Genomic DNA, 23298 nt, shown 5'->3' on the forward strand with positions numbered 1-23298 from the left:
CCTGGGTTGGTTACAAGGAACACGCTACAATAGTTATTTGATAATCCTTTACTGTCTGATTCCAAAAGAACTGTATTGTGTTTATGTGTATACGTGTAAATCATACAGTTTTTTAAACATATGGTAAAATTATAAAAAAAAAAAATGTTATGAATTATATTAATTTTCATTATCTTGTTGTATTGTTATAATCACAATAAAGAAATCACATTATTTTGTTTCTTGAGATTATTATTTTTTTCTTTTAAGTTCACTCGTTTATATTAAAACTGTAAATACGATTAATAGTCAAACATTTTCTGAGAAAATAATACCAAGCACAGTATTCCTTTTTTTTTTTTTAAATGAATCCATTCAGATTTATGGAAATTAAAATAACAGCTTACTGGAGCATTCTATAATTCAATAAGTAATTGAGTTTAACTTAAATAAAAGATGACGTGACGTTTCGATATTAAAATTATGTTGTTGTGAGCTAAGAAGTTTTCTGTAAACTTCTTCGTGTTCCAAAATGTGATCCCTTACCCTTACCATCGTATATCGAATATGGGTCATCCATAAGTTTGCCATTAGCGTTGCTTGCATTAACTTTATCACAGTTCGGCTCGTCCCCTTCGATTTCAAAACCAACTTATATGGAATATTATCACACTGTAGTTTAAACTGCGATTTTCACGGTACTTCTTTACACTAAAACTATCAAAACTATTCTTGAAATTTAGACTATTACAATAGTTTAATATTTGGTATTTGCACGAATATTTATTACCTACATGTATTCATCATTGATAATTATTTTTCAATCAAATAAAGCAATTTGGTTCAAATACTTTGTGTCGATAAAAATCGTACCTCCTTCATAACTCTTGCTAAAATTTCAAATAGGTTTTTTTGATTAAATAATGACATTGAAATATTAAATAAAAAATACGAATCATTAAAATACATTAAACATAATAAAAATAATAAATATGAGTATGTATCTGAAAATAATTACAGAAAAATTCTTCTAAATTAAATGAAAAATTCAAAAAATAACTTATACATACATTATATATTAGTATTTGATATTAATATTTGCATTGTAATAATAATAAAAACAATCTAAGAATTAATATTTTATCAAAATAAACATGTTATTAAATGCTTAATTTTATTATGTGTTATATATCTAGTTTTTAATTTAAAGTAAACTTTAATATAAATCAAAAAAATTTCTCATTATTTGACCAATCTATTATTATAATAAATTAATAGATTGTAATAAAAAATTAGCCAATTTTCTTAAAATCTATAAATACAAGATAAATTGAAACATATTTTATGGATTGTGATTTACAATAAATTTATTGAGTGAAGAATGTTTATAAGTTGCAAATACAAATAAAAGAAAAGTTTTAATTATATAATAATATAAGTGATTATACATGGAAAATGGGCATGCAATAAATTTAAAAGGATTCATGAAAGCGATATAAGTATAATGCTGAAAAACTCTTTAAATTAAACCACTCAATATAGTGTTATCAGTCGTAATGCTAGTCTATCAGATTATCTTTATAATTCTATAATACTACAGTAATACAATTTTAATACTCGGAAAAACATCGATTAAGTGACCGTTACCGGAAGAATACAGTTTGACGGGGTTAAATTATCCATCAGCACACTGTAATACGCATTATATGTTAACATCGCTAACGCTTAATTTTTTTTAACTTGTTTATGAAATAACGTACCGATTTCGATTAAACAGTAATATTGGCGGGGCGCTCAAAGATGAAATGTTGTTTTGGTAACATTTATTACCGATCGTATCGTAAAATAATATTATATTAATAATATTATCGACGTCCGCGGAAGAAAAATTGAAAGGATAGTCGGCCGCATATTATTATTCGGCTGCCGGGTGAGCGGGACACGTATGAAGCCGTATAAATATTACGCGTCCATACTCACGCAAAAATTGATCCATGTGGTACATACATTGGCCTCACCAATCGTACATCACTGTCATCAGATTCTCGCCGTTGCCCGGATGATAGATTCGTCCACTTAATATTTGCCGAGGGTCCCGGCAACGACGATGTAATGTTGTTTGAACTCGTGTAAAAAATTGTTACCGCGTCTGCGGCGGATTTCCGTCCTCGCGCTAAACCCCACTCCCCCCTACCCAATCCAAATTTATTGTACGTTTGTTTGTTTGTCTGTTTGCTTGTTAGACATGCCTACGTGTACCTACGCGGGAAGTTGAATTTATTTCGTGACGTACGTAGAACCGTAGGGAGGAAAAAAAAAATAAAAGAAAAACTATATAGGCACACGTCGAATTATCATTACCTATACGTTCGGGATCGCATTCAGTCACGGTAGGCAATACGCATTTCGGCGTTACCGATTGATTGTTCGAAGCTCTCTGAAAACGATTTTTTATCGTATTTTTTTTTTTTTGTTTTGCCTCCTCTGTGATCGTATTATTAACAATATAATACTATTATATACGACAATATTTAAATATCTAACGGGATAAACAAAAAATATTACGGACTATTACATTTTTAAGCCCGCGGGCATGAATTGATTAAAATTAAAATATAAAAAAAAATATCTTACATTTCGCAGTGGTATAATTAGTCAAAATGCTCTATATATTATATCCATGAATTATCTACAAAAATTATAATTGTTAATGCGTATATTATATGCAGCTAATTTGTTTTGAAGAAACAAAATAATTAAAAATGCCAAAAATATAATTTTATTTATTAAGTCTATGTTTATTATTATATTGTATAGCCAAGTTTAACAGTTTAATGTTTATATTTATAATATGAACACTATCATATTATATTCAAAACATCAAAAATACTTTACGCTTAAGTTTTTTATCCATAAAGATTTTTTAAATACATACTATTTATTGTTGTTTTGTTTGTTCTAATATTAAGCAATTTAATAGAATTAAATTCAAGACTCATTAAAAAAAAAACTAATTTTATAACATGTGATTGAACGCCAATGTTGGTCTTTAGCTCTTATGTTTAACTCCATGACTTTGTATTTTGACTCGATAATTTTAATAAGATATATTATGATATTAATTTATGCTATACAGTTAATATAATACGTTTTGAGTTTAAATTTAATAGACACTGATATATTTGTATTATCTTTATCAATAACTTGAATAATTCAATTACTGACATCAACCATCGTCGGCACCAAGACATAACTAATATGACCCAAGAACTTTATAACATTCATTACATACTTTATATATATAATATATTATACACTATAGGATTGGCCAACACAAAGTATACACATACTTTTTGACATGACCAAATTATTACTTAATATAATATAAATGGTACGTGGCAGGCAGTTTGACACTAACCATAAACCAGAGCGAACTCATAACCAATACAATTAACAACCATCTTTTAAGACAGTAAAGTATTATTTTAAGTATAATAAACGCTATGGATTTATAAACCAAATGTGCCCTAGGTAAAAAAAACCTCATCCACAATACTATAACCCGCAGCTATGGAAAACTTATCCATAATAGGAATAGAAAACTTTCTACGCAAAACTACATTATATCGTAACAAGGTTACCCCGCCACGTTAAAACTTGATTACATTTCTGTTTCAGTATTTTGAATAACTTATTTCAGTAGTTTAAATGGTCTGGATTTATTGAACAGTTGTTAAACTACCAATTTAGCAAATTAGTGTTTGTGGCCACTTATTACTGAGCGTTTTGCACTATGATTGAAATTGAACACCAAAAACACGTTTTGCATTATCAAAGCGAGCAATTAATTCGATAGTCAATATTTTTATGACTATTTTAAACTGATATTGAATTTACGAGAGAAACTCTAACCACTTGGTCGAAAAATACGAAATATGTTTTATTATTTTCAAGGGCTTAAGAAATTAAAATTCACCAACCAGAAATATGAACATGATAGATTTTCATATCGCAAGAATACATTTTAGGTTAAAATATATTCGCGAAATTAATTTGGTATAATAACGAGGTAGTCTAAAAAAATCATCTTATGAAGGTGCTATTTATATTTTACTTAAACTGTACGGTTTTAATTCAGAATTTAATGGAAAACCATCACTCCTTATTTTTTACCATCCGAAATGTAGTTGAATCTTTTTTTTCTATTCTAAACATTGTCAATTTTAGAGAAAATGGTTAGTTTATTTACTCATATCGTTATTCAATTAAGACGTCCACGACTAATAAATTGCTTGATGAAATTATTGAATGAAACTAACAATTTTCCTTGTCGCTAATTGCTGTTTCATTATAAAACAATAAAATTCAAAATGTAGTGCGTGAGAGACACATAACGCACGTCACGTACCACGGGGCAGTCTCTCGCCGTGTACCATATACTTATGAACATATACTTATGGTTACAGCATAACCATTTTTTTTTTTGTGTTTTTCAGTTATTCGCCATAAAACAAAACAAAATGTAGTAACGAAATAAACCTTTAAAAAAATAAAAATGTCGGTATTGTGCCAAACAAATAATATATTATCCGATTTTGGAAAAATATGCTATTAAAATAAAGCTCTCTTTGTAATATTTTGTTAATACTTTCACTAAACAACAGTCGTGAAAAAATTTCGGTGAACAATATTATGTTATCATGTTTTCTGTATGTTCACCTAGGTATTATTATAACTGTTGTGTTATACGACGTTATGGAATTCGTAAAGTTATCACGCTCTCGGTATGCCATTTTTAACTACCTATTGAACTGCAGAAGGCAAATAAAATATGTTTTGTGCAGTTAAAAATATATATATATACAATACAAGAGTAAAATGAAACGTCAGACAGTTGAGTTCGAAAAAAAAAAAATAAAACTCTGACGCGGTGTATTATGTCAATTTCCTATAGCATTTGACGGGTGGTTGCGTTTTATAAACGACGAAAACCGTTGACGCGTGCAGTAGTCGTGTCTTACATAGTTTTTTTTTTATTATTATTACGCGGTAACGCCGTCTCAACGCCGTCAATTGGGTTTCGCGTGGCGTCCGCGCGTGCACGATTATTATAGATATCGTTTTTCGAGATGCTCGTCGGAAGTGTTGAGTCGAGAGGTGTTTTCTGGTGCGTCGGCTAATTAGTCGTACGGGGTGACCCGAAAAACCACACGCGTCTGCCGTCGGGCGCTTCAACCGTTTCGCCTACCGCCGGCGGCACCCTACCGCGCCGTCGAGTCGTATAACGTTTGCCGAAACACTATCGAACGCGCTCAAACGCGACCCGCGCGGCCGATGCGTGTGCGTTGTCCGACAAATCGCCACACCGCCCACGCACCGCTACACGCACACAATCACTATAGCGGCCCGCGTATAGCGTGTCGTAAGCCATTAACGAGACAGTCGTGTGTAGATAATATCGCCACCGACGACGGCCATGGTATTCGTGGGCGCGATGATTGTGCGAATCAAACGGGTCACTCTGACTATATACACACGCGGATACGGTTTTGTTTACACGTGGAATATAACATGGTATGTAGTGCGTAGTAATTTCATAACTACCGTCAGTTTTTGCACTTCTGCAACCTCCGCCGCCCCTCCCCGAGACACCGTACGTGTCGTAAATTGTACGCCGGTCATTCGTCATTTTCCCCGTGACTGGCTACTACGGTTGTTATCGCATTGTTTACGAGGTTATTTTTATTTTCATGCATATCGCGATATCCGAATTACCCGGTTACGCGTTATAATCTGTCGTCTGACATTATTGTTAGCTGTATATTATATATTTAAATTCTGAAATACAGAAGATTTATTTTTGAATCTATTATCGAAAAATGAAACTTTACAGACAAAACCTGATAGTATTTTTGCAAAACTCGATTTATATGGAAAATGAGCATGGTATTTTTTGCTCAAAATTATTTAAATTCAAATTTTCTAAAAAAAATTATAGATGAGTTAAAATATCAATTATTAACAATTTAAAGACAATAATAATGTCATTAGACGCCATAACGTTATTTATAATATTAATACAAATACAACTGACTAGAATTAATTGCAGCTATTTTTAACTTATCGCGCAAGCTTAATAAATTAAAGTAAATTAAATACGTATAGCTTACTTTTTGTTTAATTTATAATTTGTATTTTTATTATTTTGCAATTCGATACATAATTTAAATCACGAACATAATTTAAGTTACATCTTAATCAAATATTTATAATCAAATAAAATTTTAAATCACTGTCTAATATCCTGTGTCATATTCACCTTAAAAGGGAGAATATTATTTCCGCTACTCGTACTTTGTGTCAGAATCGTAGTCACTTTTTTTAAACAAAATTTGTATAACGGCGTGTTGTATAGGCAATTCAGGTACATGAACATAATATTGTATACAATAATGACATTATTTTTCTGCCATTCAATGTTATTCTCACGTACTTAATTGCATACGTTATATTATATCATAAATAATTATATTACTCTTTCTAAAGCGTGGGCCAGATAAGCAGATGTCGTATATGATTTAACGACTAACAGTTTTGGATTAAATTATTCCTACAAGAATCTATTTAAACAAGCAATTATTTTAATATTAATATTAGATTTTTTTGTTCTATAGTTTGACGCTATAACGATAATCTATATGAGATATAAAATAATAATAATATAAAATTCCATACACTTACCATGTAAAATAGAATAATTAAATCATAAATGCATTAGTATATTATTTCTCAAGTTGTATTACACACACACATAATATTTATGTAATTTTTTCTTCCGTTAGAACTTAATAATAAATTATTATTTTTATTATTTTAATAACGAATATGGTTATAAATAATATACTTGTCATCCAGTTACTATACAAGTCCTATATTTCCCTAACAATGTCATTCAAAATGGAGTTCATTAAACCGAGGGAGGAAGTACGACACTCACTTCATCATTACTTGAAAGTTAAGACCATACCTTGATGTCTTTTACAACTGTTATACTTGTGTTTTTTAAAACCATTAAGGAATTCATATTATTATTGTCTGTAATTTTAAAAATCTTTAAAAAATATGCATATTCTATATTAATATAAAGTCTCATATGTGTGGAAAACGCCACGCGATCATAAATTTATCTGTTTAAAAATAATTTATTATCTAACAAAACTGATAATTAATTATGGGAATACAATATCGTAAATTTATATAATAACAATTTTAATTTAAAAAAACTAACTTCTTAATTTAGACAGATTTTTTTGTTAAACGTTTTTGATTACTAGTATTATTACTTATGTTGTTCTATAATTATATTTTATTGTATTTTACCCATTTATAATAGATGGCATAGGTTTAATTAAATCTCAGTGTCTTAGTAATGTACGAGTTCATATCTGTATAGCATATTAGCATTTCCATACTATTTTAAATAAATAAATTTTACATGCATATAATATTATTAAAAAAATTGGTATACGTCATTTTATGGTATATCATAAAAATAAAACTAATAATTCGGTTAACTTTTTCCTATGAAGATTTTGTTCAAATAAGCAATAGCATAGTTAATTATTAGTTATCTATATACAATATCGGAAGGAATTGTATTTTTAAATATTTATATATTATAATATTCGTTGTTTATTTCGAATAAAACTATTTTTTTTTTATATAAACTATATAATGTATATTATATTTTACAAAAAATAAATATTTAATTTAACGTTTTATTTAGTTTAAATATTTTAATAAATTAATAAATTATTAAAACAATACACTACGTAAGTTTATATATTTTTATAATCGTACATTATAATGAAAACAATAATAATAATAACAAAAATGCAATTACATTATTTAAATTTGTGCACAAGTGTTTTTGTAATTTTTTTCGATATCAATGTAAATTTAAGATTCCATCGTTGGTCGTGACGTAACGGGTTTTTACATGTTATTATCAGGAAATGCGCCTGTTCTATAACTTTATAATAATACGCACCGTGAACATGTGTATTCGTGTATATATTATTATGTATAGTACCTATTACATCCTTAAAAAAAATATATAAAATAATAATTTAAATTTCAAATAGTAAAGTATATAATATAATATTATACAATAAGAATTGTCATTCATCAAAATCATATCAATACACATGAAACGCGGAAAATAATGTACTATTTAATCACATGTCGTTGTTATGATATTATTATTACGTATAGCAGTAGCCAGTAATTGAATTACCTGTATTTAGTCCGTTAGACAGATTGTTTATACATTACCATGATAACTACAGCAATAATTAGTATAAGTTTCGAGGTATATGTAAATCATAATCATAATATCATAATAATTCGAAAATTAATTGGTTTACCGAAGCCGCACTCACCATAGTCTCATTTCGATTGGCGTAGAGAACGTGACCATTTATAAATAGATAATATATTATGATGTAGATACTTAATAGGTACACTTATACATAGATTCGTTACGGTGTTTAATGATACAATAGAGTTTTAGGAAAATAAACCTCATAACATAATACACCGACTTATACATAAATTATAAGAGTATACAGAGTGGTGATTAACCAAACATTCTCACCCCTATGTTTTCATTTAATAATGTATATATTAAAATTTTAGATATTTGAAATTCAAATTTGTATTATTTAAAAAGTATCCTAGGGAACTACATATTTTTTTTTCAAATAAGAACCATATTTTTACTATGCATTTTTAAATAGATAATTTTTTCGAAAATATTGGCACGTAAAAATTTTTGTTCGGTTATTTTCTGTTGTTAAATTTTAAATACACAAAACAAAAAATATATAATATATTGTATATGATAATAGGTTAAGAAAATAATATTAAGACTCTAATGATTTTAAAATTATATTAATTAATATTAATCCAACAACATTTTATACTTTGTAAGAATTATTGTCCGATTATAATAGGTACTTGATTAAAATATTTTATATTTTATGTAAAACCATTATATCCTTTGCACATAATCCTCAAAGATTAATATCTCAGAAATCTCTCATTAAATTTTGATTAAAATTCATCTCAATTTTCAAAAACATCATCTGCTTAATATGCTACAAAGGTAGAAGGTGATTTGTATTTGAGAAAAAAAGCATGTCCACCACAGGGCATTCTCTAATCATCATTAGAGTCTAATGGATAAAAAAAACTTTAATATTTGTAAGTTGTATTTTCAGTGTTTTTAAAAATTCCAATAGGATGTTGATGATAAATCAATGATGCTTGATAAAATATATTGTATAGATGAAATTAAAAAAAAAAAAAAATTGCAATTTTAATATAAATGCACAATGGATAAAAATGTATTATTTTTTAAAAATTTGTTTAAAATTTTAAGAACCTGGCTACTATATTATAAGAGTGTATTATGAGTTGTATATTTCCAGGTTGTTTTATTTTAATACAATATTGCATATTATCATTCTATGTATTTTTAATACATACTAATCAGGACTTCAATAATAATGATTTCACGTATGATAATATATTTCTTCGCGGCTTATGCAGATTATATTATATATAATTCACGTGTTTGGTTGTGTTGCAGGCGTGGAATGATTACAAATTACAATGGGACCCGAAAGAGTACGGCGGCGTGCAAATGCTCCACGTGCCTTCTGATCATATTTGGCGGCCGGATATCGTGCTCTACAACAAGTGAGCGTATTCACAGTATTTTAGACGCGCGCGCGTTTGCCCCAAAAATGTTCCCCCTCGCCGTTCAAGTTTAATAATAATAATAATAATAATTTATTATTTATATTATACGAGCTCTTCTTTTTACGCTCCCGCAAAACAGGTGTTATTTACGACCACTACTAACGTACCGTATATATATATATATATATATATATAAACACACACACACACACACGCACACACGCACACATAATCTACATGACGTACAATATGCAGTACGCGTACAACGCACGCCCACGCGACCGCTCGTTATCGTCTAGCCGCCCCCTGTTTGCTGCGCGTAATATATGTTTCCGATTTATTATGTCCCAATGGGTAATATGTTTACTAACACTGTTAAATAATATATATAATATATATATGTACTATACAATTTCTAATACGACTACGACTATACTACCACTACTATACCGTTACTGTTGCTGCGGTAGCACCAAACGGCTAAACCGCGTAGTGCGTATTATACAGGGTTATTAAAAATTAACCATCCGATACTGTGCATTTGGCTTCCCGGGTCACCTAGTAATATGCCATGCGACTATTATTTTCGTTACAATAATATACTCTGTGTACGCACCAATATTATCACCGATCACTGTCGATGAGCTGAAAGACTAACGAATCAATCACCACGGATATGCTTGGAATGATTTTGCGTTTCCACCAAATGTCTTTCACGTGACCAAAGGAAACCGCATATGCAACATTTTCAGTTACCATTAAATCAATTTGAAATATTTATAATCGCAATATATTATACCACTCTAAATCTGAAAACTAAAAATATATTATAAGCATTTGAAGCCGGATGAACATTTTTAGTAACCCTGTATAGTGTTATTATAAAATTTATAATAAAACTATAAATTAATAACGTGTGCGTATCGTGTATATTATACGAGTTGTGTGTAATACAAAAACAAAAAAAAATGATTTGTCAAATGTGTGTGTGTGTGTGTGTGTGTTTTTTTTTTGTGTAGTTTTGATATTCCCCACCGTCACTGACGATGATCGCAGTGCACGAGTGTGCGTATTCCCCCGTGGACGACAAACGGAATGCATAACATGAAAACATTAGGACATATATTATTCACTATATTATACCTGCACTATATAATGCTATTGCAGGTACAATTATTAAATAATCAATTATCGCGTTATTTAAAAGATATACATAATATGTACAATAATATTGCGCGAACGAATCTACCTCCAACGCCACCGCCACAGCCCTATCAATCAGCTCTATGCAATATCGATGCGTACCCTTTGATCGGGCAAATATACGTATGCATTCTATAGATACGTTATTCTGTTATAACTCGTGAGTGTGAAATTATATTAGTTATACAATACAGAAGCGAGAAATCATAGTGATCGTACATAATGGTGCAGCTGAGAAATATCCATTACTACTCGTTTAATAATTATTTATTTAAATATTTAAATAAATGCCATCGGCATTATGTGTTTATAATTACTATGATAAATATTTTATATTTAAGAATTTAATAATTACAATAAATAGAAGTAATCTGATTGTGATTAAAATGTACTGTTATTGTACTTAATAATAGATTGTAAAACTACAAGAAAAATATATCAAAAATAATAATAATTTATAATACATTATATTATCGGTATGTCAAATCTCAAGCGGAATAGGAAAAAGTTCGAGATATCGAGTTTAATTAAAATTCATAAATAAATTAAAAAAATTGGTAAATCATTTTAACGCTTAAAATGCATAATTTGAATACTTAAAGTACCAATAATACATATACTATATACATAACAATAACAAACTACAATAATGGATAAATTAACTTTTTTTAAAAAATCTGCAGATTAAAGTTAGTTTAATATTACTATTATTTTTGATAGAATGTAAAAATTAATATTTTAAAGACATTTTATGTATGCTTATTTTACATTTCACTATATTGTATATGAATGACTACAAATATTGACTATAAACGCGTGAGATCACAATCATTATATTGAATGTACTGCTTAATTTCTTGTTCTTATTGTAATAAAAATGTTATTTTTGTATTGGAGATAACGAAAAAATATTAATTATATTTCGAGTTATCGAGTGCAAAACTCTATTAAATGTAATGCTTGTTTCAAAGAAATTTCAATGTAGTTCGAGATGACGAAAAATTCAACATAGCGACGTTCGAAATAACAAGAATCTACTGCACTTAATTATTTAAAACTGTTTATAGGTAAAAAAAATCCATAAAATGTTGTGTATTTTAATACTAAAAATATTGGCCGAGTTCTGTATTTAAAAAAAAATGAATTGATATATTGATTATGCTAATGAGGAAACTGTCACTGATTGATCCATTTAAATTATTTGATTATTTTAATAATAATAATGTATTTATTATTTTATATTATTTTGTTGAATGCAGTTTAGACATTTAAACTCAAAAATGATAATAATATATTATATTATATTATAAAATATTAAAAATAAAGTCTAGTAATGTTGTACGTTGTAGGTGTGGATTAAATTTATATTATCCAATTCAAGCATCAAGTTCGTGCCTCGTGTGCTACATATTATTATTATGTCTATGGCCATAACACTATATAGGATAATAGCCAATAAAATTCAATCGGCTTGAAAACTCCTTTTTTATAGCTACACATATAGTCGAATGAAATATTGATGGACTAGCTAGTTGGGTATAACTACTATAGTGTTATGCTCTGTAAATATGGAACCCTTGACTAATATTCTTTTGAAGTCGCTGTTGTTATATTTTCATCTCCAATAACCATATATTATACGTTTCTACGTCATATTATTTTGAAAACACGAATACAAATGCATTTTTTAAAAAGTAGATCATAATATTTTATAGATTATATATAGTTCAACTTTCAATTTTTTCTCTATGAATTTCAACTTACGCTTTTTGGGCATTAAAATTAGTTCAAAAAATTCATGTAATATTTGTATGATTAGGTCTTAAATTGATTAATTATTTATAAAAAATAATTCAACGTTATAATAGTATTTATTTTGAAATTAATATTGTTTTTTTTTTTTTGCTTACATTATAAAATTAAAATATAACAACTTTATCTGTAAAATGTATTTTTCCTTCTATTGTGTTGATTGTGTTATTTATATTATTTATAATAGAATAATAATGTATTATTATTACCGAATGATTTTCTACTTAATACGTTCTAGCTATGTACATAAATGAACTAACGTATTTGGTTTTCGTATTGGACCTATATTATTTTATACCAATAATTGACGTTGGTAGACAACCTTTGCGGCTACACGCAGTCACGTGGGATTCCGGGGTCGCTGACAAATTTCAATAATTAATTTCTCATGGGTATTGGTACCTGATAGGCGATAGTCATCGACCCACATTTACATAAATAACTGTTATTCTAAAAATGCAATACACCATTTACTACCCCGAAACTGCCATTAAATATATTATTGGGCGCTAAATGCCTAAATTACAAAGAAATCAAAACATTTCCAATAAATTCATAATAGTTTGCTGTTTCATAAAATCGAAATAATCATAAAGTATATCAAGTGATGCATAACTACGTACAGACATTGATCGTTTGTATAAGTGAACTTAAATGTTAAGGAAACTAATGCGTACGTTATAAGATATTGCTTGATTATTTGAGATTTCCGTTGATGATTTTAAACAAATGCACTTAAGAAACGTTTACATTAACATAACTGATTTTGTGCTATATATATAATTATTATCGTTACAAAGTATATAAACGCATTGTTCGATGTATTTGATGGAGACGTTTGATAGTGTTTTGTTTGACGCAATCAATTTAAACAATACGCATTATAGGTATATAAAGTAAGAACCACAATATCGTAGCGCACTTAACGTAGTGTAGTTATATAAACTTAAACGTACGGTTCATCGAAATTTCCTAACATTCATTTCACTACGCGTATTATTAGAACTACTGGAGGAAAGTAAAAGTTCAACACAATATTATAACGCATTAAACATTTTAAGAACGTGTAAATTAAATTTTATAATATATACATTTTAAGTTATTGTACTATATAATACAACTACTATGAATGGGACTACCCTCCCCTCTTTCATTACCAGTTTCAGTTAAACATTTTATAACTAACTAAATTTTGTACATATAAGTTTGAGAGACAAGAAATGAGAATATCCAGTATTCTGTCGGAAGCTGCAGTTAACTCGGGCAACATTTAACAGCGGATCATCTTTTAAAAAAACTTAAAACTAGATAAATTATTATAAACATAAAAAAAACCAAATAAAAGAAACAAATGTTAGTTAAAGTATCGGGCAAAAAATCATTGATAGCTCGAGGGCAAATAAAAATACAATAAAATTACTAATCAGAACACTTAGTTATTCAAATTCGCCAAAATGGCAATCTTAAACATAGATGGTTTACGTTAGATATAACGTATTATATGTACTCGTCATATTATTGTCTTATCATTTTTGATTGTTTAAAAGACGAGGTACTTATTTTTATGAAGCTTATTGTTAACACTTACATTGTTTTACTTTTGAGAAAATATCCCGTGAAAAGTTTCACGCAATACAGTTTAACAAACGAACTGACCACTCAAATAGACCGAACGAAGAAATAACAATCACTAGGATAAAAACGTTATTTCAGTGAACACGCAATGTTCGATGTTTCCAATAGACAGTTATTTTTATTGCTATAAAAAGCCATTTTGTAAAGTTTCCAAAATTTTAAACTGTTTTTATTGATCGAAATACGATATTGAAGCATTTAATTACGGTTTTAAAGGTAGATATAATATTTGGTTAGAGGTATAATAGATAATTAACGATATTGGATGGACGAAAAAAAAGTGATGTATTATTTTATAACTGATACAGTGATAGTATAATTAATTATGATCATATGTTACTATCGATATAACTCAAAATATTATTATTATTATACGTAAACTATTCACAATGCTTTTAACAGAACATTTTCTAAAAATAAAACCATATTTTTGAAATAGAATTATAGAAAAATTATTGTTATAAAAATGCCAGCCTCGAAAAAGATTTACGATATGCACATAATACATGTATTTCAATTTTGACACAACGAAGGATTGTTAGAAACTCTAATACGAGCAACACAATGATATATCTCACAATATCAAAAACCACCATCCATTCGACGATGGTCGAAACAACGGTGTGTATTATTTTCCGAATTTTTATTTCACGGTAACGTTGATGCACGGCAAATAGTGCGTACTGAGTAGCACGCGAGAGAAAATTCTAAAAACATGTATACAGGGTGATTCATCGAGTATTTTTATTTCACACCCTTATTTGTCATTTAATAATGTATTTATTAAAATTCTGTCTTTTGAAATTTCTAGGTATACTTAAAACCAAATTTTCAAATCCTGAATAATTTTTATACTGATTGAAAAACAATCTATGGAAATTCAAACTTCTATTTTTTTTTTTTTTTTAAATCAGAACCTCATTTTTATTGTTAATTATTTGTAGTTGATACGAAAAAAAAAATAGTACCAAACTCAAAATTTTAACGAATTATTTTTCAGTTATTAAAATGATTATATTAAGGATAATATTCTTTAAAAATGGTTTTATAATAACAAAAATAGACGTAATACTATATCTAATATTTATTAAATTTGTACCATTTTTATAAATTATAAATATTGATAGATTTGTATAAATTAGCAAAACTTTTATTCAAATTGCCATAGCTTAAAAATGCTTATCAAAGTTAAATAATTCAAGAACTATTATTCGTTCAAATTTTAATTTTAAAACGTTAAAATTTTCAGAAAAATTATTAAATAATTTACCGTTTAAAAAGAGGATGGTTTTTTGAATAGGTACCTAACAAAAATTTGTATCTTCATAGTACATGACTTAAGTAGTACAAAAATTTAAAAATATAATCTTAATGTATATTTAACAATTCCAAAAATTAGATATTATATAACTATATTATGAAATGATAAATAGGAGATGAGCGTCCTTAGTAAATCACCCTGTACACACACATATACACGTGTATTCGTATATATACATAAATATGCGTATGTGCGTGTATACGCTGCACAGTATAATACATTTTAATATACCCATACTTTATACCTGATATACATATACGCGTTGAAGTCGAGACGAAAAACGCCTACACATGGTTTGGCCCGGTGGATGTGTACGGTCGTAAATATTAATTCCACTTTTTCGTATACATGCGTATACCTCTACTTATTATATATATATATATGTGTGTGTGCGTATTGTATGTTACATAGTACTTCTTGTGCATAAATAAATAAATATATATATATTTATGCACACGTGCGCGTGTATACCGCGCGTAATAATTTATATATCATTATAAAGTATCTTTTCGGGGCCGAAGGATTGCGCCGTTTGGTCTTAGGCTAATTTAACGCGTAATATTATATTATCATAACGTTATACTAACATTATTGTTTGGCTTTTGATAGATGTCTACTGAAAACCCGTTCCGTTTAAACGCGTATTTTCGCTCACGTAATATCATATGTATATATATATATATATATATATTATCTACCGGCAATATTATTATTATTGTCGTTATTGTATTCGAATCGGTTTCGTCGAGTAGATGGATGTCGCACTACAATAACGTCATAATGACACGGTGGCCCGACCATTATTCGAACAAAGTGTATAATAATATCGCGGGGATCGCGTACGTACGGCGCGTGTTACGTTCGAGCCGGTTATACTAAACCAACTTTTATATTATAACATATAATAATTCATAAGATATTCCTATTATACACGGGACGTGATCACGCTACACGGCGTGTATTCTTTTGTGTACGATCCGATCTTCTAATAATTTATGTTCGCATTCGGAACGAGTAAACTCCCGTTTTATAATCATATATTATATAGGTAGGTTAGGTTACCTACGTAATTTTCTCGACGATGACATTATTCCGTGCTTATTCTGCGAGCGGCATTTTTCATCCGACGCGATTTAAATTTTGAGAAAAAATTACTTAAGCCTATTATAGGTCGTAACGTGATATTTCAAACACCCAGGGTTTTACTTTTCTTCGCGTTGGTTTTGAAATCATTTTGTTCGCACGGATCACTCCATTAAAGTATAATTACACGAGGTGAAGATATAAGGTACTTAGAGCAATCCGATGAATTTGTTGACAAATTATTGCGTAACGTTTTGGCAAGTCGGAAATTTAAATATTATGATTTATGGTTTCAACAAAAACTTTACAGCATGAGAAGTTTAAACTATTATGCAGATATAGCGGACGGATTATTTACACACTTAATAAGTTCTGAGATGTTTTCACTCAATCTTCTTTATGATAAATAAACACTAAACAGGAAAACTGATACGGTAAAAAAGATTTTTATTAAATCCTAATCTACATAATACCATTAACGAATAACGGGGTAACTACCAAAAAAGTTAAATAAGTAAGACTTAATTATCTCGTTACTTATAACAAAGAATTTGAGTTCAAATCTCCAATGTACAGACAATACTATTTTAAAAACCTAACATAATACTACGATTAAAAATTTCTCACACTCAAAATAATGTTGAGAACTTAAAAGTGTATCTTGTTTATAAATCGATTAAACATAATATTCAGATACAGATCAATAACACGTCTTAATGCATTTGTTTAAATTAAGTTATAAAGATAAATATTTGAAAAAAAAGTTACTATTTAAATTTATACATATTTTTTTTATTTTCACGGTTAATAGATAATACCTTATAAAATATATTAATAGTTATTTTACCAGAAAAATTCACCATAAAATATTAATATCTAACAATATTATGATGTGTTTTATTATCTGTAAGGTATAGACAGTAACAGCCCTAGTAGTATTATTTTAAATTATATCTAAATTAAAAAAAAAAAATGTATTTTAATCATAAAATATATTTTAATTACCATCAAGTAAGTAGTGACTATTTTCGCTTTTTAAGACAATTGTAATTATTCAACGCGCTATAATATGTCATTGCTAAATTTGGTGTTCTAACACAACAATGTTAATCACTACCAATAAAGTAGTGTTGATACTCTCAACCACTGGTTTAAACATTATCGTGTACAAAATAATAATTATATTATAATACAAGATAAATATAGAAACATTTAATCTCGAATGTATTTATTAAATAATAATGTTTTTCATTTATCATAATAATAATAATAATAAAACGTATCATTTTAAAGAATCAAATTAAGAGTTTCACGTCGTTTATGTTATTAATTAAGTTCGTTTTAGGAGTAGAAAACACAAACGGGATAAAAATCCAATTCAATCGACTTGTCCCATGTTTGCAGTTTTTCTGTCCACCGCGTTTCCGTTTTGTTTCGACCGTCACGAAAATAAATTGCTCCACTTTTGCCACAAATATCTTATGTCACTTTATTATTATTATTATTATTATCTTTGCGGATGTGACGTCCATTAACCAAACAGACGGTTTTGTAATGAAATAAGAAGGGACAAAATAAAAACACCAATTCAATAATCTACCTCACTCTCTACGACTAGCTCATTCCAGTATGATGATAATAATAATAATAATAATAGATTTAATAAAATGACCCCCCGGATATAAGACCCGTGCACGTAACACTATGAGTAGTACGTGACTGTGTCTTGTCCGCGTAAAAAATGCTTTTCCGGGATGATATAAAATATAAAAATATAAAACGATCGAAGCCGCTGAAATTAGTCCTCGGCGTACTTATATAAGGGTTGATTTTATCAAAACTATTTTTTCCCCTGTCGAGCAAGTTGCGAAATCGGTCCTCGGAGAATCGACGCTTATGGAACAGAAGCTAAGACGTTATAACCCGATAGCTTATAATACAGGAAATATTGTGGTCGAGATTTTCTAGTGGACATTTGAAGTACTATTATTAATTTGATTATACTAAATAATATTATGTCAACTTGGGAGTGATACATTTGTACTATTAATGATGTCAGAAACGCGAATATTCTTTGTTGTTTAAAAGATAAAAAAAAAAAATTAAAAATATATAAACGCTACATAAACTATATAATTTTTTAATCATAACATTGAGTATAATACTGAAATCGTTTTCATATAATATATTCGTATACGTTTACATTATTCTCACTTATGAAATTAAACAATGTATATTCGATATTATAAAAAAATGTTGTAAATCATTTATTATTTTGTATATGTCATACATTTTTGGTCGTTACGAAATCCATTTGTTTTAAGTAATAATCGACACATTTTTAAATTCAATTCCATAATTTTTTTTTTTTTAGTTTTATAGTTAGTTTTTATCATGATTCATATCGCACATATAAATGTATCATTCAAATCGACTTAAGTATTATGATAATAACAACTTATCTATTTGAAATCCGTGTTTTACTAAAACTCTTAAAACACTAAGGGTTTAGAGTTTTATCATAGAAAATACATTATTTTATTATATTAAAAACTGCGTTCTTTTAACGAAAGTCACCATTGTTTTTATTTTTAGCATTTATTGGTACGTTTTTTCGTCTTTAAAATAACAATATATTTGGATGAAATCCAAGTCAAAGTTTTTTATTTTTATGCATTAACTTTTATATAAATATGGAAACAATAGGATTTTAACTATAGAAATAGTCACATGGACAGTGATCGGTAATAATTATAAAAAACATGAACTATCATTTAAGTATTGATATTTGAACCATGGAATGATATTTTGTTTTCGTTAGATATTTCCGATAATTTATTGAATTTTAATCTCTTTTCAAAACTTTTTTTTAACGATGATCATATTAATAAAAAGAATTTAGTTCACATGTTACATGGTTTTCAGTAAATATTAAAAATAATAAGAATACATTATTTTCGGTCTATAAAAATTGAATAAACATAAGAATTTAGCGATAAAGTTGATGAAATTTACTGATGTCATAACAGATATTAAATAGTATAGTGAAATTTTTAAATAAAAAAAAAAAATAGTATAATACTTCACCATGTTCAATTAGTATAAAAAACGTATACTTTAAAGCAACATAATACATCAATATATTATGTTTAAAGTTTTGTATAATATTCTATTTTAATGTATTTCTATGTATCATTTGAAAATAAAGACAAATTATAATTGTTTTTATTTATATACAAGGATAATATTTACATATTATTAAACCCGGTTTAACTGCATAATGACCAACTTAATTTTAATAAAGTCCTTTTTCCGTTATTATTTTCTCATATATGATATATTTAACTCCTCCTTTTCCCTGTCCCACCGTTTCCTATTTTCGAACGCCTCTTCACGCGTTTTAGTTTTACCGCATACATAATTAATTGGCCAGCAGTGTGCGCGTCAGTTACCATGCAGAGAAACTGGAAGAATGGAAGCTATTAATTTGCGGCAGAAACGAAACAGCCTCAGAATTTTGCGCCTAACAGTCGTTGTCGACGTGTGCGTATTTGTGATCAGAATTCTAACAAAAATGAAGTATCGTAAAGTTTACCGAAGTGTTGTTATGTACTGAATTTTTATGGTAGCGTTAAACAATCATAATGGAGGAAAAAAAGTAGATAAATCCGATCGCATAAACGTTTTCATGCGTGTATTATGTCGTAGAAATGTGTGTCTCAAAAGAAAATTTTATTTCTGATAAGTTTTTTTCTCTCTAAGAAGCTAGACTTTAAAAAAAGAAGCACATTGGTAAAAAGCCAAACACTTTTGGTATTTTTTTTTCTCTTTGCATCGACTGTAGTAAAGAAACTACTTGGATTTTATGCACATCAATCATTGCACAAGAAACGGTATTATAGATAGATATTTAAATAAAACTCTTTCGACAAAACTAAACGTCACTCAAGGCGTTGACGAAATGTGTCTGCCGTTTAGTGTGTCGTGTGTCTCATGAATTGGCATATTAAAGTGCACTTGATGACACGTCAATTGTTTATTTTTCCGTAGTGATTGTCACAATCATACAAAGACAAAAATAAATTGTGAAAAGTGTCAGTGATTTATATTATGTACTTAATCGATGTGGTTATCATGTATAGAATTGAGTGGTATTCAGTCTTAAGTGACATGAATATGTATAAACTTCACTCAATCGTTTTATACTTAGCTTACAATTATTTAATGCATATTTTATTGTATTTATTCAAATTAATAAATTTATACTCTACTAATAAAAGGAATAAAGCGTTATATTTATCAAATACCACTAGATTTTCCAATCTAAATATGTAAAAACTAAAATTACACATGCATCAATTGATTACAAATCAATAAACTTGCAATAAGTCTGAGTCAAATCACCGGTGTATATTTTGGTAATATATATAAGGTTTAACAAGTCTATTTAACAAACCACCATTTCAAATGTTACTATATATTTTGTAAAATAGTCCTGGTACACTCTGTATATATACAATGATAATCAAACCAAAAATAATTTTTCAAATTGAAATAATTATTATCAGTAGTATCATTATGAATTTGATTGACGTGCATTTCAATACATTCATGGGTAATGAGGAGCATAGAGATTGCTTCAGTGTTTTTGTCACATGATTCGAAACAAAAGAATAGTGTTCGTCATTTTTCGGTACACACAATATAATAATATTATTTATATATATATATTAACCTACGTATAATATTATAATAGTTTGTATAGGTAGAATACAATAGATTCAGTTGAAGTGCTTACACGACGATAGAATACATATAAAATTCATCACTTACAATTTTAATTCGAGGTTAGATATTTTTTTTTGTGGGGGGGATCTAAAATCAAAAAAAAAAATGCAAGTAACATCTCATGAGAAATGTGTAAGTAGTAAGTATCCAATTTATGTTTAATTGACTTACTAATGATTTAAAATAAGAACAATAACATTGTGTGAGTTAACCAATAATGACAATTGACAAAAATCTAAAAATATTATAATCTTATAGATTTAATAAAATTATAGAATCCAGTTTTTAAAAATATTCAACTTAGCCAATTAATTGTCTATAACATACGAGTAAATACTTATATATTATACAGAAATAAATTACCTGATAAATTGTTTTAAATTTAAAATGTATACAAAAGTTCATTGATCTGTATTGTATCAAACATAATTAATAGAAATAATCTATAATTCTATACGTATTTCCATATATTTTGTCTTTGACGTTTTTATATTTTTCATTTTTGCCTTACTAGCCAGTTCAGTGCTATTTACCCAGTCCGTCCTGGCCGTATTTTATCTTTATACTATTATATATGGTTTACGCGAAATATAGGTTTCGGGAAAAGATATGTTTGTTTCTAGAGCGCTCACTAATATTTTGAGATTACAGGATGTCGCACGCGCCACGGTTTCCGGAAGCCCGTTATGCATTGATTAGTCTACGGCAGCAATCAGGATGAGATTCAAGAATAGAAAGTTAGTGAGTGGCGACCGACGAAACTTTTACTTATAGTAGCATATTCAAGGCCGGACATCCATCTTAATTATTCGCAATTTTCGCGCGTAGAGGTGAAACCGACCGGAAACTCCGCCGACAGCGGTGTAAAAATGCCTTACTTGCATGTCGTATTGCTTATTACAGTCGTCGTTGCAAGTTCACAACTATAATAATGAACATTATTCATTCAATTAAAATATCTTGATTGGTTCAATAAATATAAGCGTACTTACGAAATTATAATATTTATCCATTCACACACACATTGCATACACATCTACCATATTTATTTATTACAGACGTTGAAATACAAAATAAAAATGTGAAATTCAATTACCCCATTAAAAGCGTAATAATGAGGGTACAGTTATTTAGGACATGCTGATATAAATATGACAGATAATAACTTATATAGCAGATAACTTACTATTCTATATGAATGAAACAAATTAAAAAACAGAATACGTTCAGAAATCAAAGTTTCTACACATCTCACTGAAATAGTATGATTGATGGTATATAGACACTAAATGTATATGAAGCCCTGTATAATATAAAATAGTCTTATACAAACACTATATAAATTCATATCGATTTTGGCTGTTTTCGAGACGCTTTTAAATTGATTTATCATTAGTCGGTACGATTGTTACATTTGTTCTTATCTCGCGCGTCCTACTACAATGCGAGTCGTTCAAAAATACCTATATACGTATAATAACATCTAGTCGAAGGTGTAGTGTGCTCGTGTATATACGATAAAATCGCACCATTATTAAAACGACGAGTGCAATTTTTATATATATATAGATGATGGGCTATGGGCAGGTAGGGTGATAAAACGCGCGTGCTTCGATTAAACGGACGTTCGAGTGACTCTCAAAAATACACGCAAGCGCTCGCGAGTGCGTGAGATATTACAGAAATTAACATTTTTCTCTCCGTGTACTCTA

The 23298-nt window shown here is 28.3% G+C and overlaps 1 protein-coding gene across 4 annotated transcripts in view; it reads left to right on the forward strand.

Annotated features, from left to right (window-relative positions):
• Nucleotides 1–23298, forward strand: part of LOC113551067 (acetylcholine receptor subunit alpha-like) — a 159205-nt gene that overhangs the window by 56345 nt on the left and 79562 nt on the right. For all 4 annotated transcript variants that reach the window (XR_003405100.1, XM_026953115.1, XM_026953108.1 and 1 more), the window contains exon 4: nucleotides 9632–9741. Coding sequence is in view for 3 of the 4 variants with exons in the window: in XM_026953115.1 (XP_026808916.1) it covers nucleotides 9632–9741 (110 nt within the window). In the remaining variant the exon portion in view is untranslated. The remainder of the gene's footprint in view (nucleotides 1–9631; nucleotides 9742–23298) is intronic.

This window comes from Rhopalosiphum maidis, chromosome 1 (genome assembly GCF_003676215.2).
Source record: "Rhopalosiphum maidis isolate BTI-1 chromosome 1, ASM367621v3, whole genome shotgun sequence".
NCBI lineage: Eukaryota > Metazoa > Arthropoda > Insecta > Hemiptera > Aphididae > Rhopalosiphum > Rhopalosiphum maidis.